Consider the following 19,357-nt stretch of genomic DNA (forward strand, 5'->3'; position numbering starts at 1 on the left):
GACAAATTTAAATCACTGCAACAAGCAGTAAAGACAACATTGACATATGGTTGGAGCGGTGAATGTGTTGGGAACCAGTTGCCTACTTAGACATCGCATTAGAGATCGCATTTGATGAATTTATCAAAGACTATTGCCTGCTTGCCTGAGGTGAAAATGACTGTAATTACAGCAGTGAGACTAAAACAAAACAACAAAGTTGCAGGTGCTAAAATTAAAAAAAATAAATCACTCAAATCTGCTTAAACGTGCTGTAAACCTGGTTCATAATTCAACACTTTTCATGCAAATTTTTGAGCCCCTGTTAAAATAAAAGATTCATCCACATTTTTTGCATACTGTGCGAAATCTATGTGGTGTCACCGAGTGGAGCTTCACCTTAAGGGGTCATTCACACCGAAAATAGCGCTGTATTTTAAAAATGCATCGGTGTGCACATTCTGCTACATGTCCACTTTGAGTAACGCATGCATAAACTTTGGGGTTCATCAGATGACCAAACATTTCTTAATGCTATTGCAAAACCCAGTTGTATTGGCAACGGTCATAATAATTTAAAAATCTGTTATGTATATGTGATGGGTTTTTTTTAAGTTGTAAAGAAATCTACCATGGACTTGCACATATTTAATCGGCCTGTGTCAGTACTGCATCAACTCTCATCTTCCTGAGGGGATCTGTGCTTATTTGACCAGTGATAGGTCTGAACACACCTGAATGCTACTAACAGAAGATCCTTTCGGTCTTGTTCTCCTTTCCGTTAATGTGATAGCATCTGAACATTTGTGCTTTAAGTCTGAATGAGCATCTGGGTAACTTTTCCAAAACAAAAAAGCCACTACAGCTCAACTCGACCGAATCCATTAACATTTTTGTATCACTTTTAACATGGCACCAGTCTGAACATAAGTAACACACTTAGAGTTGTGTGAAGGAAATTGGGGAAGGCCTTTTCAACATTTTAGTATTAATACTGATCTAAAAAACAAAACTGAGAGCACAAAATATACAGTTTGCATGCCAGAAACGCCTTTCTCATTCTGAAATGTCCACAAAAATAAAACTTACCTGCAAAAACAGACAGGCCAGATTATTGAGACTTATAGACAGGTTTTGAACAAACATCAACAGAACAGTTTGTTGCTTCCAGCTGCTTGTAGGAGTCTTTCATCTGAGTTCATTAAACACCTACAAAACCAAGGATCCATATTAGTCTCTCTAAAACAAGAGAAATTTGCACACATTTATGCGCATGAAACAATAGCAGTGTCTGTATTAATTTCTTAAAACTACAAATTATGCCAGATATGGACAAAGGATTAGTTAAACTTTTTGTTAGATTTGTTAGAACCTATACAATGTATTTCTCTTCACCATAGACAGGTGCTCTATCACACATAAAATTTGTTTAAAAGTAGCCTCCTTTGGGCTGAGTCTCGACCTTCATTGTAGCTGTCAGACTATTTACATTTTACTAAGGGTAGTAGTTAATTGGGGTAGCACAGTGGATTGGTGGTTAGCATTTTTGCCTTACAGATAGAAGATCCCCGGTTCGCATCCCGGTCTTCCAGGATCTTTGGATCTATGGAATTTGCAAGTTCTTCCTGCATGAGTGGGTTTTCTCTGGATACTTTGGCTTCTTCCCACAGTCCAAAAACATGCTATATATTGGTAATTCTAAATTGCCCATGGGTGTAAATGAGAGTGTGATTGTTTGTCTGTATATGTAGCCCTATGATAGACTGGTGATTTGTCCAGGATCAGCTGGGATAGGCTCCAGAGGATTAAGCAATGTATAGAAAATGGATGGATGAATAGTAGTTAACCAGCACCCATGGACAGAATTATCAGGAAATCTTAAATAAACTACACTATTACTTGTTTGGAAAGTTTAATAAGTTGCTATCTATTTAGATTTAGTCATCTGATGCACTGTTCAGTTTCACATATAGGACAAATAATGCTCTGTCTGTCACTGTGATGGGTTTGTCTGAATGAAGGTGAGGGACATTAAAATGAAGTGACTACGTCTGAATGACAGAAAACTGTCACTGAAACAGACTGATGACTCAACAATGTCACATGAAAAGTTGCACTGGTACAAAATAGTCAGGTGTGTAGCTGAGAAAGGATTCAGTACAGTACAAACAGGGGCACTGCTAAAAACTCACACTTCTCTTCTCATGCTTTTTACTTGCAGTGTCAGAGCTCTCAGTGCTAAAACTACATCCTCCCAGAGTCCATTTTTCTGGCCAACTTCCACTGAACAGAGAGGATGGTGAAGTTGTTCAATCAGTTTTGACACACTGTGGACCTCAAACAGTTTTTCATGTGAATCACCCTGTGAAAATCTCCTGCTAACAGCAACTGTCACAAGAAATGTTCAAAACAGCTTATTAATATTCAGAACCTCTCCAAAAATCCTTTGCATCTGCATTTCCTAGATTACTTTGAAGAGAAGTTAGGTGGGAACTTGGTGCAATGAAAAGATGATAGATGGAGTTTTTTTTTTTTTTTTTCCCCGAATCAGTGGGTACTTGTTTGCCTGAAAAGAAATATGTGAAATTCGTCCTCGTGGTTTGACTCTGAATGTCAAACAGCAGCTACTTCCTCAATGAATCCTACCGACTTTACTGTTGCGCCATAAAACACAGCGTTGCGAGACACAACAGCTGCTCTCTCCCTGAGCTGCCGTCTTCAGCCGCCTCATAATGAAAGTGTTTTGTTTTCCTGTGTTGCCTCATGCGTTGAGGAATTGGGGTGCAACACCTGTCACATTTGTCACAAGAGTGGCTTCAGATATTGAAGCCCTTCCATTATGTCGTCTTCAGTGTTGGTTCCACCTCTATCAAGAGAACCATTTTTGTCAGTGCACTGCAGTATTTATGACAAATGGTATGGAAGACGGTTGACTGACACACGTAAAGTATTTATTTGGCAGTTTTATCTTATCTTGCATCACTGAGTAGCCGGAGCTCTTTTGGAAGAGCGAGTCTTCTGCTAATCATAAGCTTCAGCTCACTGCCCCTCCATATGCAAAAGTGTTTTGGGGCAAGACACTGAATGTTTCACAGTGGTAATCACCTTGGATGGTAGCTTTCCCACCATTGGTGTACAAATGGACGAATGAGAAACACAATGTAAAGCAGTTAAGGAAGGTGAAAGAACAACAACCAAAAAATGGCATAAAAATCCAGGTCCAGGCACTCAAGGCGGGTTTGAAAAGTAAAAGGTCTATGTTTTAGTGGGCTAGTGACATTTAAAAAAACACAGCAATACATGTTGTTTTGTGCCTTTGTCAGGTTGTGGAAACACCAAGCACCAAACTGAGCAATTACAGTTGCAATTATCACAGGTTTGCAGCACTGAGTACATAAATCATTTTCGCTCTGGTCTCTAGGGGCATCATGCAACAAAAACACTTTCCTACATGGATCATGCACAATAGGGAAAAACAACAGATCAACATCAATCAATGAGATAAAAACTACAAATACAAGCAAAAACAACACAAATATATAGAGTCATGAATGATAAAATCAAGTTGAGGAAAGTTTATAAGGAAGAAATAATAATCTTTGAGGACTATCAATCGAAGGTGACAAAAAGACCCCAAAGTCCTGACTTGCCCCTCAGATAATGACAGTAAGAAAAGTGAAAGGTCAAAATCCTCATTCAGACCGCGATAACTGATGTCCTCAGAGGGATAGATCCAATATTCCTTCACTTTGTTTGAGGCGTTCGATTTTATCCCCACCCCCGGCACCAAAACTAATACCTCCAATACCTCTTCTACAATTCTACAATTTCATTTAGCAGACGCTTTTGTCCAAAGCGACGTACAACACAAGCAAGAATTCAGACATAAGGAAAAACCTTTAGTAAGTGCAAAAAGTGCTTCAAGTACGATTGGTCAAAGGTGTTGCCATCAAGTTGCAGAAGAATTGCTAACCCCACCCCCCACCCCTTTTTTTTTCAACTTTGTCAGCGCTAAATAAGTGCTGGGTTTTGGACCACCTGACTTATTCTACCCCTAAAGTGGAGTCAGATTAAGTGCCTAGGTGTTCTCTGAACAATTGAATCTTCAATTGTCTCTTAAGAGTAGAAAGCGACTCAGCAGAACGCACAGTTTGGTAGTTTGTTCCACCATTTGGGAACAACAGAGGAGAAGAGTCTGGCTAGAGATATCGAGGGTTTTGGACCACCTGACTTATTCTACCCCTAAGGTGGAGTCAGATTAAGTGCCTAGGTGTTCTCTGAACAATTGAGTCTTCAGTTGTCTCATTTTCAACCTCTTGGGGTTGAATCACTCCCATGACGTGTTTCCATGTAGTATCTGACTACAGGATAGTTTAGATTTCCAATACCAAAAGTATGCCTACCTTCCTCCACTGTCTCTAAGACCCATTTTAGTGATGCCTAAACAGAAACAGCCACAGATGCATTCAGGTTTCTACCCAACATGGGTACCTTCACAATTTACGGAACTGGTGATAGGATAGGTTTTGTCACTAAACACATCTCTAAAGTGTCAGTTTTCAGAATATTCCAACAATAACTGCAATTACCACAGCGGAAATGACCCAGCTCAGTCAAGTGTAAGATTCAAGAGCAGCAATGCAACCCCTGACTAGTTCATTTTTTTCACCAGAATCCGTGTTAAAGTGTCCTTCTCAAAGATATTCCATGTTTTCTTTATAATATGTTTTATCTGGACAGCTTCTTTGCTGTCACATGTAACAAAGTAAGATATCTGGGTTTGCAAAGTTGTTTGGAGACAATGTTAGAATGTATTTTATGTGCTTTACCATCAATTTGTTGGGTTCCACGTGGAGAAAATGCAGTCAGAGCACTTTCAGAAGCCTTGAATATCAAAGTCATTTTGTTTTAATACAGTATCAGTATATCTTTTTATTGATTTTCAACAGAGGTGTTGGTTACACACACACAGTGTAAATTCTTTTATAAAACAAGTACTGGTTCTGTAAAGAGTGCTATAGATTTTCCCTTTGGCTCATCTGTTTGCAAGACTTCATGTAAAAGTGGATCATAACATCATCGCACATCATCTAGAGCTGTACTTATCCTCTAAAAGAGAGCTGATTTCTTCTCAGTGTCTGTTTGGTTTTATTTGTGCAGCTGACAGTCAATACTACTCCCAGTAATTACAGTACTGCAGGTTTTTCTACTTTCAATCGCACTAATCGACTCAGTGTGCACCTCAGTTTACCATACACTGTGTCATTTACCCAAAGACCTGCTCTGTTCATCACAAAACATCTCTTTTCTGAATATGTTCCAGTCCGATTCCTTTCGCTGCTGTTATACACTGAATTGTACTCAAGAAATGTGATGGACATTCATTTATATGTAAACGCACCTGCACCTTAGCTTTAAGGAGGGTAGAAAGTGCAACTAGGAAGCTGAGTGGCTGCAACATATTAACAGAAATGACCAAAAACAATGACTTTACTATTAGCTACCTGTGTTGCTTTTGTTGTTCTTTATTTTCAGTATTTAATATTTCAGTATGATCAATTCAGGATAACACCAGAGGGGCTGCATCTAAGTCCTGGCATTCAGTTAAAATCTAGTATTTCAGAACAGCACTTTAAATGTAAACTATATTTTCACCGAATGAAGGTACATTGCATGTCTTTGAAAATGCTTCCCTGCATACTAAATGATTGATGAACGTGCGTTGTCACAGTGTTGTACTGTACTTGTCTGAATGCATTTGCTGTGTACACACACATTGTATGCACTCATGCTTTATTATTTATCATAAAATACAGAGTAATCACAGAGCTTTAGGTAATTAATCTGTGTTTTCTGTCACAGTACATGTTCCAGAGCCAGGAAGCGGAGGCCTTTCCACCTGCTGGCTGCGAGGAGCAATGAAACTGTGCTGTGGACTGAAGTGGAAGGTACCAATTTTACAAAATATTTTAGGACGTCTACAATAACACATTCTATATGTTGGTTTATTAAACTAAGGAAGCTGTTTTTGTATTGAACTGGATTGAATTTATAGTGTTGTCACCACAGGAAGCGATGATTATATCAACTAAGGTTTGAATTAAGGCAGACTTGTAAAAACACCCATACCTGTATTGTGTTTAGTAACAAATGAGCACTGTACCCCAACCTTACTGGTAAAAATAATGTCCCAAATTTAGTTTCAGCCTAGAGTTACACGTTAATCAGTTAACTGTTGTTTTCCCTCAGTTCCTTCCCTCCATGTATAAATATGTAGGTGCTGTTCGCGCGCACAGACAGACTCTGTCATCTTTTCTTGTTTCTCTCCTCAGGCCACAGAAGCTGCTGTTAGACTCATTATTCCACCCTGCATGAGTTTGATCCCAAGGCCCTGCCAGGCTGTTTCCTACACGTGGCTTTATTTTTATTCTTTACACATCCACATGCCTACTAAGTAAATGGGCCTGTATAGATGAGCTGATCAGAGTTTATGTTTTCTGGTTAGCTGGCTGCCATGCATCCATCAGCTGCCTGCTCTGTGGGCATGACCTACATAGGAAAAGATGCTGGTCGAAGTTTTTCATAGTTAACCAAACAAACAAGTGCGTTATGACCTGATTATATCTAGACTCCAATACTAAGCCAGCTGGATGCAGATGGTGCATTCTTGGCTCCTGCACTTTAGTCTTTGTGTGAGAGGGAGTTCCTGCTTGTAGAGGTGACTTTTTCTTCCTATAAAAACCACAGATGTATAGAAACTATTATTTTGTATGATTTTAGCCTGATACCAAAGATACTTTATTTGTATCCAAGAGCAAACTTTGACAGAATAGTCCCTGTGAACAACAACCTTGGGGGGCAGTGTAGCATATTTTACAAGTTATGTGATTTTTTTTTTCAGTCTGTGCAAGGCTGTAGAAAATTTTGAGGGTTTCTTATATATTTCATGCATTTCAAATCATGATAAATCAAGATCAATGAGAGGTGTGTCAACCTTCTCTGTCAAAAATATGGATTGAAGTCATGCTACAATCCACTGACAACCTTTAATTTTTTTAAAGCATATCACAACAGGATGTTCAACACACTTACACACCCTTCTAATGTATCTTTGCACAGGCCTGACTTGTAGCCAGAGACTTAGAGTTTATTAGAGTTATTTCTCTTCTGTCCATTTAAATGTGAAGTTTCAAGCAAATATGAAAACATAGACTTCTCATTTGACAAAAGCATGAACACGACTGCATTTTTGCACAATCTGTATCACTAGTTCTATGTAGTTTTGATGACAGGTCATTTATTTCTTGTTTGTAGATTACCAAGGCTCCGTGTGCTCGATACATACGTGTCTAAAAGAGATATCGGCCTCAATGGTTTCCAAAAGCAAAATCTTTCATCTTGGAGCCAAGAGGTCTTTGAATGTCACTGCAGTTGCATCTGGAACAAATGGTACACACTGACTAGAGATTTTCACAAGTATCCATAAAGCATAAAAACCCTGATAAAACCATTGCTTATAAAGATGGACAAAAGACATCATGCATAGATTTCCTGAACAGTAGTTTTGAAGTTCGGTGTTGCAATTTTGGCTGTCGCCACCTTGGCAATGTCTACCTCTACTGGCTAATCAAAAAATGTACAAAGAAGTAGAGTGCATGTGGAGTTGAGGCGGGCCATACAAACGTCTCTAGGCAATGAACTGCCCTGGGATCATGCCCACCTATTCTTCAAAAGCGACCACGCCCTTAATTATGCAGGAATTTAACCTTTAATCCAATTTTATAAAAAATTCACCCCCTGCATGGTTGTCGTGAACGTGGAAATTAGCTATAGAGACCAAAATAAGTTTTTGTTCCAGGCTGTTAGCATGTTTATTTCTGCTGCAAAGTCAAATATTTTAACATGGGGGTCTATAGGGGTTGACTCACTTTTGGAACCGGCATCAAGTGCCCATTCAAGGAACTGCAGTTTTTGATAACTGGATAAAACCAGCGCCCCACTGTCATCACAGCTGGGTTTCACGCTTTTCACATAAGAATATTATTTAATACTCAACAGTCTAGGAGCCAGTCTTTCAATAGATTTCATTATGGTTGAGTTTGTTTCATTAAATGTATGGTGGGGTGGTTACTTGAGAACTTAATCCGTTATAGAACCGTGAATACCTGCTTGATGAAATGCATATTAATTCTCTAGATTCTTAGTAATTTATAAATGATGATGCCATTTGATGTAAAATATTAGTCCTCAGCACTGGTTGCAGGCAACAGTTTAAACTTAGTGCTATATTTAATTCTGGGAAACTTCCTGCAGATAAGTTGAATTGTGCAATACTGTACAGAACTGTGAGAGCTCACAAAATTGCAATACATGGATGACCATAGGAATGTAGGAAACAGCAGCTGTGAGTGGTGGACTGGAACACACCATAGTAAGATGCACTGCAGAAGGATAATGTTAGCCTGCAACGCTAAAAGCCCTGCTATTCACTTTGAGCCAGACAAAAGCCTCAAATTGCAGTTACATTACTGGGGAGGTGCTTGTCTGCTGCAGTGGAGCCTGCAGCTAGGCTCCGACCAGGCCACGGCTGTTCTGTGAACTGTCTGGTAGTTATGCCTTAACCTTTTCACTCAGAACTATTAATGCAGCTTTAGGATAGCATTTTTGAAATGAAAGATCCATCGATTTTGTCTCCCGTGTGAATGTAAACGCTTCAACCACCTGACCATCAGGGCTCCATGCTGCTTGACGCTTGCATGGCTAAATAAAACAGTTTGGATTAGCTTTGTGAAAACAGCTAAGCATTCTTCTTTCGAATTTGTCAAGGTGTTCTCATTATTAGTATTCTAAATTCTAATTCTAAAATTGATCTCAATTTGGCACAGTGTGGTTCTACAAAAGCTTAACAAGACATTATACAATCACAAGTGAGGTTTGAATATGTTGCAGATTTGCCTTAAGATTATATTGAGCTTTCCAATTAAGAGCTAATGCTAAGTGCCCTGCAGGCTAACATTTTTGTAGCTTCTTCTCTGTGCATGCTTCGGGGAAAAGGGAGGAAAAGCAAGCTGTGGTGTATGACAAGTGAAATTGCACTAAAAATCACAGTTGTTTGATATTTGAGAGCATACAGTACATTTTAGACATAGCATTTATTCTTGTTCCTCATGATAATATGAGTGTTAATGACTTTTTTCAAGGAGTGATGAATACACACATTCAGTTGCTGTTGTGTTCTTAATTTATTCTGTTTTCCATTTTAATCATTTGCACTTGAAATGAATGGATGTGTGTTCAAATGACATTTTTGCTTGTCAGGATTGCAAATAGATAAGGAAGTATGTGTGTGTTCAATGAGTGAAAAGATCTCTGCTGTAACAAAGCCTGGCATCCCCAAAGCACCTCTGCATTATGAATGGACGACAAAAACATCTGCATTTAAATACACGTTGCATTCATTAGCCAATTACAGACAGCCGACCTTTTCCTGTTTCAACACAGTGCACCTCCTGTTACTACACACAGATGATCTTAGCGCTTAGATGCTTTTTAAAGTGGGCTACAATCTGCTGAAAATGTGAATTGTTTTCAATGGATTTTTTTTTGGCAAAGACTAAAGTGTATTGTTACAGAGAGTCAAAGAAACTGAAAATGTATCCCACCTGTGTATGAAATATTTAAGTGGTTAATACCAAATAAAAGTTAAAAACAAAACATTTGGTTATTTCTTTGAAGTGGATTTTCTGAGCATTTGCTATTTGAAACTGAATGTTTTCGTGCATTATACCATTTGCTACACCCCACTCCGCAAGCAGAGATTGCCAAGCTTAGCAAATGGCACAGCAGGTCTGCCGAGCTTGGGAATTCTCCACATGCTATATAGTAATTTAAAAAAAAAAAAAAACAAGAACACAAGCGTAAAAAATGCATCTAAGGTATCCTATGCAGGATTTTACTAAAATTCAGACTTGTTTCTCTCAGTCATTATTAATGATTCGTGCTGAGACTCTGCTCTCTACCTGTATCCTCTGATTTTCTTCATATTTTGCTGTATTTGTAGCATTTCCAAGCAATGTCCTGCAGCCAAACCCAGCATGCAGGCGAAGTCTAGTTTTTCAAAGCGACTGATATGGCATCTGAAAAAAATACAAATATAACAAGAAAACATGACAAAAAGACATGAGTGGAACAGAAACAACAGTAAAAAGCTAGGGTTGATGTTCATCCAGTGAAGGAGAGATTCAGGATCCAGAAAAACAGCAGCCAGCAGTTAGCTTGGCTAGCTTTCTAAAATATCAGCTGTTCTGTTCCAACAAACTATCCTGCATATAGTAGCTAACATTGCACACACTCACCAAGTTCTACTATCAACCACTAGTTTCATGTTTTAAGGTTTTTTAGTGTTTCATTTGAGCTTTTCTCTCTATAAAAGCCATACCAGTTGATCTGGCAGGTTGCAAACCAGTGTAGCTTATCATCAGACTCAGTGCTGGTGGTAGTTTGGTGCCTTTGTGTTTGTAACTGTAAACTCAGTGCTGCAAGTTTGCCTATAGGATGACATACTTGCAGAATGAACATATCAGTGTCTGTCTGCAAAAAAATGTTTTGCAAGTTTGTGCATTCAGTTATAGGCCTGGAAATTAAGTCATTTACTGTACACATACCAGCTACTCATGGCTTGGTGGTTAGCACTTTTTCCTTGTAGCTATAAGATCCCTGATTCACGTCCTGGCCTTCCGGGGAACCTTTCTGCATGGAATGTGCATGTTCTCCCTATGCATGCGTGGGTTTTCTCCACCTACTCCAGCTCCCTCCCACAGTCCAAAAACATACTCAGAATTATTGGTAACTGTAAAATTGTCTGTAGGTGTGAATGCGAGTGTGATTATCTGTTTACGTAGCCCTGTGATAGACTGGCAACCTGTCCAGGGTGTCCTCTGCCTTCGCCCTAAGTCAGTTGGGATAGACTCCCGCACCCTTGCAACCCTAATGAGGATTAAGTGGGGTATACATAATGGATGGATGGATAGATGGATGTACACATACCTCATATTGAACCACCTGCAGCCACATGTAAAAGCCTTCTGCATCCACAAGTCCACGAGTTTCCACAAGGGTCCACGTGACATGTACTCAAGTCTACGAGGATCTTCTCTGGATGCCTGTAGGTGGCCCACAAGTGGAGGCAGCACAGACTGTATGCAGTGGAAGCCTGACAGCTGCATGTGCATCAGAAAAGCCAAATGGTGCTCAAAACAAGTGCTTTTGTGTTGAGAGACTGCATAAGGAGATTCTCTGTCATCCACATTGTCAGTTTTCATCATTAAGAGAGTTGTAATTGAAGTAGTCGCAGACTAGACTTTAGATTTGCATTGATTTCTAAATGTTTTCCATCGACTCTGCTCAAACACACCAGGAAATCCTAAATAACAGTACTGACACGGTGCTACAGCCAAACCTGTAATAACTACTGTGTCTTGTAAAAAGTGCAAAGTCACAAACGACCTTTTCGAAACATCCACACAAACCATGCTTTTTTGTTTAATACAAGTGTGAATGTGAATCTGCTGTAGGCCAGTGATATTAGGGACCCCAGATATGTGAACTACATTGTTTTATGTATATTTCTATTAGGTAGAGGTTAGAAAAAGCCTCTCTTGGAGATAGCACATTCATTATGTGGGCGCTGACATTAGTGAAGGATAATACAAGCAACTATGGGAAAGTGTACATCTACCTCCCAGCCATTTCTTTGACCTTTCCTCTGGATTTTAAGGATCTGAGGATCTTGCTGAAGCTACAAACGATTTCTAATATAGAATCTGCAAACCATTGCAACATAAGAAAATCGTGACCAATAATGGTAATAAGGCTTTTGAGGAACAATTAAAAGTTTTCAGTGATGGAAAGTCCAGAATGATTTGCTGTAAAATGTTGAATCATCTCTTGTGTGTACACTATTGTTTGAACCTTTCGATCACAGACTACTCTGGCATGAATGTTTGCACGTAACCAGTCCTGTCTCAATCTGAATAATGAGATTAATCAAACAGATAGCTCCAGATAACTGCTGTCTCCAAAAACAACGCACCTCTGAAAGCTTGCTTATGTGTCAGCTGCGACTTACACTGCTGTTGCTTTAAACTCTAAATCTGAGCAGCACTGTACAAATAAAGTTATTATCTGAGCAGGGTTTCTGACGACATCCAACAGAGGCCGTAATAACATCACACAATGTCAGAAAAATTTAGGAATGCCATTTATCTTTTGTCTAGATTACCAAAACTTTAAAACCTGCAAACCTGAACAGTACAGTGGCCCCTTTCATTTTAGAAAGGCCTGCAATTGTGGTCCTTTAACAATGCTCCCTTCCAAAGCTGCCAGACATCAGAACATTGCTGAGCTATATTTAGCAAAGGGTTAGTACAGTGTCATTTTGTTTGAAAGGACTTTTTGTCAAACATTCAACCTCAAGTCGTGAATCTCAAGAACTATAGTCATTTTTTTCTGCTTCAGGTAACATAAATCCACAATAATCTGCTATTTTACTCTTACTCTACTGTCTTTATAGAAATATATCTGTAGTTAGCAGTGTCTGGGAGGAATAGAAATGACTTGTGGCTTTAGTTATAGACCAGTTTGGTGAGTTTATCCACTTTACAATGACTTGCTATTCTCCTTAAAGCCAAGGATTAAATCAGATTTATTGTATATTAAGCATCCAGGGGTCCATGGTTCAGTTCCCAGCCGGTCATTCCTCCCTCTCTGTCTCTGTCTCTCTATGCACATTTTTCTGCCTGTAGCTCCAGAGTCAGATTACTGAAGTGTGACAGAGGAACAGCAACAAAATGGGAAAATTTTGCATCAAAAGGAGTGTAACGTTTGAAACATGGCTGCTTGATTGACAGAATGTAACTCAAACTGCTGAAGCTGAACACAATATTCTTTTCCGTGGAGTTCTGGAATTAATTCTTGCACAGAAATAGGTATGTGGATTGCATCTTTCATTTCTTTGCAGCCTGAATGAACATGAAGAACAAATAAAGCTGCAACATTTTAAGTATTCACCTATCAAATGTCCAAAAATGTGAGCCAATTAGAATTTATTTGAAAATAACAATTACAAATTCTTAAAAAGCACCCCTTATTCCTCTAAACTTCATAAATATTGTTAAAATGTGGCATTAAATATGATAAAAGGTGAACGATACCCTATGTTCAGAACTCAGAATTCAGTCATTGACAGTCATTTGTGCATCTCTCTTGTTCTACATTGTTTCCCTCTTCTCCTCAAGCTCTAACTGTGCAATTCATGACTCAAAATAAAGCAAAAAAAACAACATATACAGATACCTACGGGTGTATTTTTAGAACAAACACTGCTTCCCACAGAATATGAAATGAAAGAAAGTGGTGATACGGTTTGAACATGCCAAAACCTTCCAACTTTAGAGAGACGGTGTTTTGACACTCGCTGACTGGAAATACAGAAGCCAGAAATATATAAATGCATAATCTCTTCTCTGAACTTGTGCATCTCTCAGGTTCTCTTCGTCTCATCTTCTCCTTGTTTCACGGAGCTCCACTCCTTCTCCGGTTACGCCTCTGATGTAGCACATCTTCCATTTGTGAATCCTCCAAATTAGATTTTCTCCCTTTTAACCAGCCATCAACCTGAGAGTGTTAGTGCTAAAATCACTGTCTGTTTTTTTTCTTTATTGCAACAGTGATGTCAGAGAACCAAAGTCATCTTGATGTGTCTCTGAGAAAATTACATTGTTATTCCCATTATCGTCAACTCAAAATGAACAAATGAGTCCGTTAATTTGAATTTCTCATTGCCACAAGTCTTTCATTTCAAAGTTTCTGGTGCTTTTGTAATAGTTCTTGCCGCGGAGGACAATTTTTTTGTGAATTTAACCTTTCACAAGGACAACTCCATTAACTGCTATTGTTGCGGTTCATTGCTCCATTAAACTGTTAATTATTAATCCTAAAATTGCTCTACTTATGTTCACCTCACTGGCAGAGCCACACAACAAAACCTTTGTTGTTTTTTGTTAGTTTTTCCTAATACCTAAATATTTCTCACTTTCTGGATGATGGCTTCATGCAGTGCATCCAAGGTTCATCATTTGATCCTTCAGGATTTGGATTAGGCTGATCGTATCTGTGCAGTTTCAGATATTTAAAGCTTTCAACTCTCCTGGAATTGCCGATCCCGTCACTCCTATCTCCCGCCAGTAACACTCCACTGATCGTGGATGTCTGAGCTTGGAACGATGTCACAGTAATGTTCGAGCACAACAAGTTGGAAAAGCAAGACAGATGCCTACAGGAAACCCTTTGTTTTCAGATATCGTTAGCAATGTAGCATGACGCACATACAAACATAGTAACAACACCTCCCTATAGCACAATGTATACCGCTAGTTGAATGAAGTGCAAACAAGAGAGAAATGAAACAGAGCTTTTGTTACAGGTTTATGATGCACACAGCAGCCATATTGGGTTTTGAGATGGTGTTGGTGAGGTTCTCCAGATTTTCCAAGTCGAAAATCTCATTTGTGAAGGAATTCAAAATTGAAACTTCTGACTGGAAATTCGGAAATTCCAACTTCCATCACAGCAAGCAAAGTTAAAATTGCCTACAAGTTCTAATAATGTTTTAAAGAAAACATTTTAACCGAATGCTCAACGAATGTTTTGAGGATATTTATCATTTCAGGTCGTGTTCCTATGAGGTTAAAAGTCAACAAAGACAGAATATTTTAGCATTCAGTGGATGGTTGGAGGATGTTGTCATATTATCCATCCATCCATCCATCCATCCTTCCATCCATCCATCCATCCATCATCCATCCATCCATCCATCCATCCATCCACCCATCATCCATCCATCCATCCATCCATCCATCCATCCATCATCCATCCATCATCCATCCATCCATCCATCCATCCTTCCATCCATCCATCCATCATCCATCCATCCATCCATCCATCCTTCCATCCATCCATCATCCATCCATCCATCCATCCATCCATCCTTCCATCCATCCATCATCCATCCATCCATCCATCCATCCATGCCCATGTCCTATGATGTGACATATTAACAAACGTACAACATTTTACCTGTAATATTCTCATATTTTTGCTGTTTGCCGATGCCACAATCTTACATGATAACAAAGGAAGGACGTTCTGTACACTGGGGGAATGTTTTAAAACACTGCCTTTAAGAAGAACATTCTGGGAATTTAAATAAAACTTCCCACTGAAACCATTACGAGAACTTGGCGAACATTCTCAAAGCATTTTTAGAACGGGTTTTAAAGCTGTCTCTTTCTACCTGAAACCTAATTTTTGCTTGTTGCTTTTGTCATGGTTGCACAGTCTTATCACTTTTCTATGGTTAGCACAAATGGATCTAACTTATCATGTTATCATCTAGCTTATCATATTTGTACTTGTTCGCATCTTCTTCTTCTGTCAACACTCCCAATGCAGGCTGCATCCGTTTGGTTACTAAGTAGAAGAATGTCCTAACATCATTCAGTCCGCAGAATGAAGGCGTCCTCAGACCAAACAGCCCCACTTATTGACAGAGTGGGAACTTGTTGTCGCACTGAGGAAGGAGACGTGATAATCAGTCAAATGTGTCATTTGACAGTCAACGCCACACCCTCTCAGACAGTGTCTCCTCAAAGGCATTCGTATGTTGCATTTATTTTCACACATTTAGAATGTGAAGAATGAAAAATTAGAGAAAAAAGAATGGGGAGATGGTGCTCAGATGTTGTTCAACCATCAGACAAGCGTTCACTTGAACTTTGTGAACCCCTTTAAGACCCATGCTTGCAGTTATTATGTTCTCCACGAGGTTCCTTGTAATTATCACATGAATCAAACCCACTACACCTACTAGGATTATTTTATTCTTATGTTTATCTCTCTTCGAAGGCTTACCCTAAGAGAGCACCCCCCATGCGGCTGACAGTTAAGTTTGTAAATGGACAACTGTGCCACAGTCATCAATGATTTTATTTTCAACTGAGCTTTATCACAGCTGGTGAAAATGGAGCGGAAAGGCCACGGTGTTAAACACAGTTCAGTTCCATTTAAAACACTGGAAACAGCAGTGAGTGATTTAATGCTGTGATGCAGTCATCTGAGAGCTTTCCTGTTTCATAACTTACATAATAAACAATATCTGGATTAATGGATGTTTGTAGGATTGCTTACTCAATAGGATAACCTTTTTCATGATATTTTTGAGAATCATCTCTACTCTTCATTGAACCTTCATATCCTTATGGTGCACTGTGTTGCACAACTACTTGTGCTACAGGAAACATGTTGTTAAAAAGAAGGCAGAGCGTGTATGAGGAATTACACCAACATTTACACCACTGACAAGAGACGTGAATAACATTGATTATGTTGTTGGCATGAAACCTCTCATGTGGTTTGATGTATTAGGCAGGAAGGCAATTGTCTTGTGTTCGAAGCAGGAAAAATGGGGAAGAATCTGAGCAGAACCAATGAAAGGCGAGACTGTGACTTCTGCAGGACTGGGTCAGAACATCTCCACATGGGCAGGTCTTGTGAGATGTTTGTGTGCAGTGGATAGTTTATAAAAAATGGTGGAAGGAAGACGAACCAGTGAACCAGTGACAAGGTCATGGTCGCCTCAGGCTTATTGATGCACATCGAAAATAGAATGAAAGAGCCTGGTCTGTGTCATCCAATCCAGACACAAACTGCTGTACAACAAATTGCTGAAAACCTGTTGGCTATGATTGCCACGGTTGCCTAGCTGCAGTTCTTCTGGAAAACTTAAAAGCCAAGCAATTATGTGGATGCTAGTTTGACTTATATCACATCTGTGGAGAAACAAAAAAACACCAGGGGGTTCTACACATCGATTAAGGTTCTAGTTTGCAACATCCAGCTCTTAAAAGATCTTCTCTTAACTTCTTCATACATGAAACCAGAGGACGCCTTGATGGCTTTTGTGGAGTCCATGGCTCAATGAAACAGATGTGTTTTGTTGACTTGATGGGCAACTAGACAAAGTAGGCAGGTGGTTGTGTTATGGCGGATCATTGCATATCTTGCATCTCAAAGCCTTGCTCACTAACCCCAATTAAAAGTAGTTCTGTATAGTGTCCCTCTTCAGCAAGTTAATGCAAATCTCACATGTCCCTCCAGTGTGTCCTTCAAAATTTCTGCTCACAATATTGCAAGGATGCTTTATTTCACGAGGACTGTATGACTACAGACTGTAGTCCTGGTCTTATCGAGCTGTTTCAGTGTGTGTAGCTTTAAATATAGATTTGCCTTCTGTCCATGCCTCATTCAAGAAGAAAACTCTCACTGTGTCCGCAACTGACAGTGTGGAGAGAAGCAGTTTACTTTCAGTGGTGTAGTGGTCCCTGGAGAAGTGGGTATACTCTTAATTTTCACCTTTTTTTTAAAATTAGTCCAAAAAAATGCCCTGTTTTAGAAACAGTGACATAGAAGACTACTCTATTCAATTTTTTCAGTCATTTCTACTTGCCCACTATTATAAAATTATCATGACTTGATTAGGAGCAGTTTGTAGTTATTACTGGTCACACAAGCAAACTGGATTAATGTAACATGTATTTATCATGAGGCAAACACGGTGTTTCAGTTACTTTTGAACATTTATTTAAATAAAATACTTCAAATATGAAGTTGACAGTGCATCCTTGTTCATATTTCATCATGAATAAAACCTCAATATTGTTTTAGGTCGAATCTTAAACTACCTGTCCCCATTCTTGTGTTTTTACTTACTTTAAAATCAACTACCAGCCTAGAGGTTTTCCCACATTATCCCAATCTAGCTAGCTTCAGACTTACGTTAGAATAACATTAGCCTTTCAAAACGTTAGTCAGACTCGGCCCGACACTCAGTTTAACCCGTTGCGCTTCAGTTGCGCTTCAGTGTCCCGTCCGCGGTACACTTTGAGATCTGCATAAGCAATTTGCTAAATGTCTGAAACTGCAAACGCGATTATACAAACACTACACACCGATGGAAAGCTTAGATTCTCATGAATCCGCCGGTATAAACCACTTTCAGATGTGATTACCACAGCGGGTAATATAAACACATTTGTCCGACAAAAAACGAATATCCATCCATTCGTTCTCTATACACGGCTTCAACGCACACAGCGCGACTCACATTTCCGGGTTCATTATTACACACAGATGAAAATATTCCACAAAAAACGGCCATAATCCAACCTTGGACATCCAGACGAAACAAGCCAGTAAACTATTTTGTCCAAAACATGTCTTGAAGACGGTATATGATCCACGAATAGGTCGTTTTCGAGGAAATGCACCTTGCGATGCGTGTCCAATATTCCCTGTATTTCTTGTCATATTTTTATTTACAAATAGAATATTAGCGATTTTTTTGTACTGAAAATGGCTGGAATTGACTGCAGCTTTAACCACTGGCGACAAAATATCCTCTCCTTGAAATGTGCAGTCATGTTGCCAGTAGTTTAAAACAATGATTCATTTGGAAACCACCTTAAAACTTACCTGAGAATTATATTGTCCATGAAAGTAGGTTCACTCGATACGTGTCACTCACTTGAAAGGTGTTTATTCTGACTTTCTCGCATTTCCGCGCAGCTTTCAAGCAGACCTGTCAATCAACTGGAGTGCCACAGAGATGTTAGCAAAATTTTCCTCTGTATGACCCGCCCTACTCTGCCTCTGATTGGCTCATCCCTAAAGTTAACCAATCGAATCAGTGAAGGTAGCATGTACCAGCCAATTACAGGCAGAGGCGGGTTGTTCATGGCTTCATCATCCTTAAGGAAAAGAGGGCTACCTGGCACACAGATATTACTGAATGATGCGCACCAGGGAGCATTAGAAGTGGGTATACGCAATGCTAACTGAAAAATAAGTGGGTATACGCCGTATACCACAGTATACCCTGGACTACACCACTGTTTACTTTACAGAAGCTGAAATTGTAAGACTGGAACTTTCTGTCGCTTCTGTTTCTCTGAGGGATCATTTGACATGAGAATTTGGTCAAATTTGTAGCACATATTTTCTTAACCCACGCATATGGGGATTTAGGGTTAAAAATTCAGTGGTTGCTGCAGTGTAGATAGGGAGATGGCTTGAAATGACTGCCGCTTAACACGTGATTTTATTGGATTGTATTTCAATCATTCTTTCATGTGTTCTTTTGTGTGAGAACAGAATTATAAAATATGTAAATAAAAGGAACTTTATTGGGAATTGGATCGTATTAAAATGTGGTACATGTGAGCACAGGGAGCAGGAGAGAAGCGAACACATGTAGACACTGTCT

General features: G+C 39.2%; 1 protein-coding gene across 1 annotated transcript in view; it reads left to right on the forward strand.

Moving 5' to 3' along the window:
• hsf4 (heat shock transcription factor 4) overlaps nt 1-9,693 on the forward strand; it is a 28,868-nt gene extending 19,175 nt beyond the window's left edge. The window contains exons 12-13 of the mRNA XM_022204704.2: nt 5,842-5,927; nt 6,312-9,693. Coding sequence (XP_022060396.1) covers nt 5,842-5,901 — 60 coding nt within the window. The 3' untranslated portion in view covers nt 5,902-5,927; nt 6,312-9,693. The remainder of the gene's footprint in view (nt 1-5,841; nt 5,928-6,311) is intronic.
• Nucleotides 9,694-19,357: the final 9,664 nt, after the last annotated feature.

Source organism: Acanthochromis polyacanthus, chromosome 8 (genome assembly GCF_021347895.1).
Source record: "Acanthochromis polyacanthus isolate Apoly-LR-REF ecotype Palm Island chromosome 8, KAUST_Apoly_ChrSc, whole genome shotgun sequence".
Taxonomy (NCBI): Eukaryota; Metazoa; Chordata; class Actinopteri; family Pomacentridae; genus Acanthochromis; species Acanthochromis polyacanthus.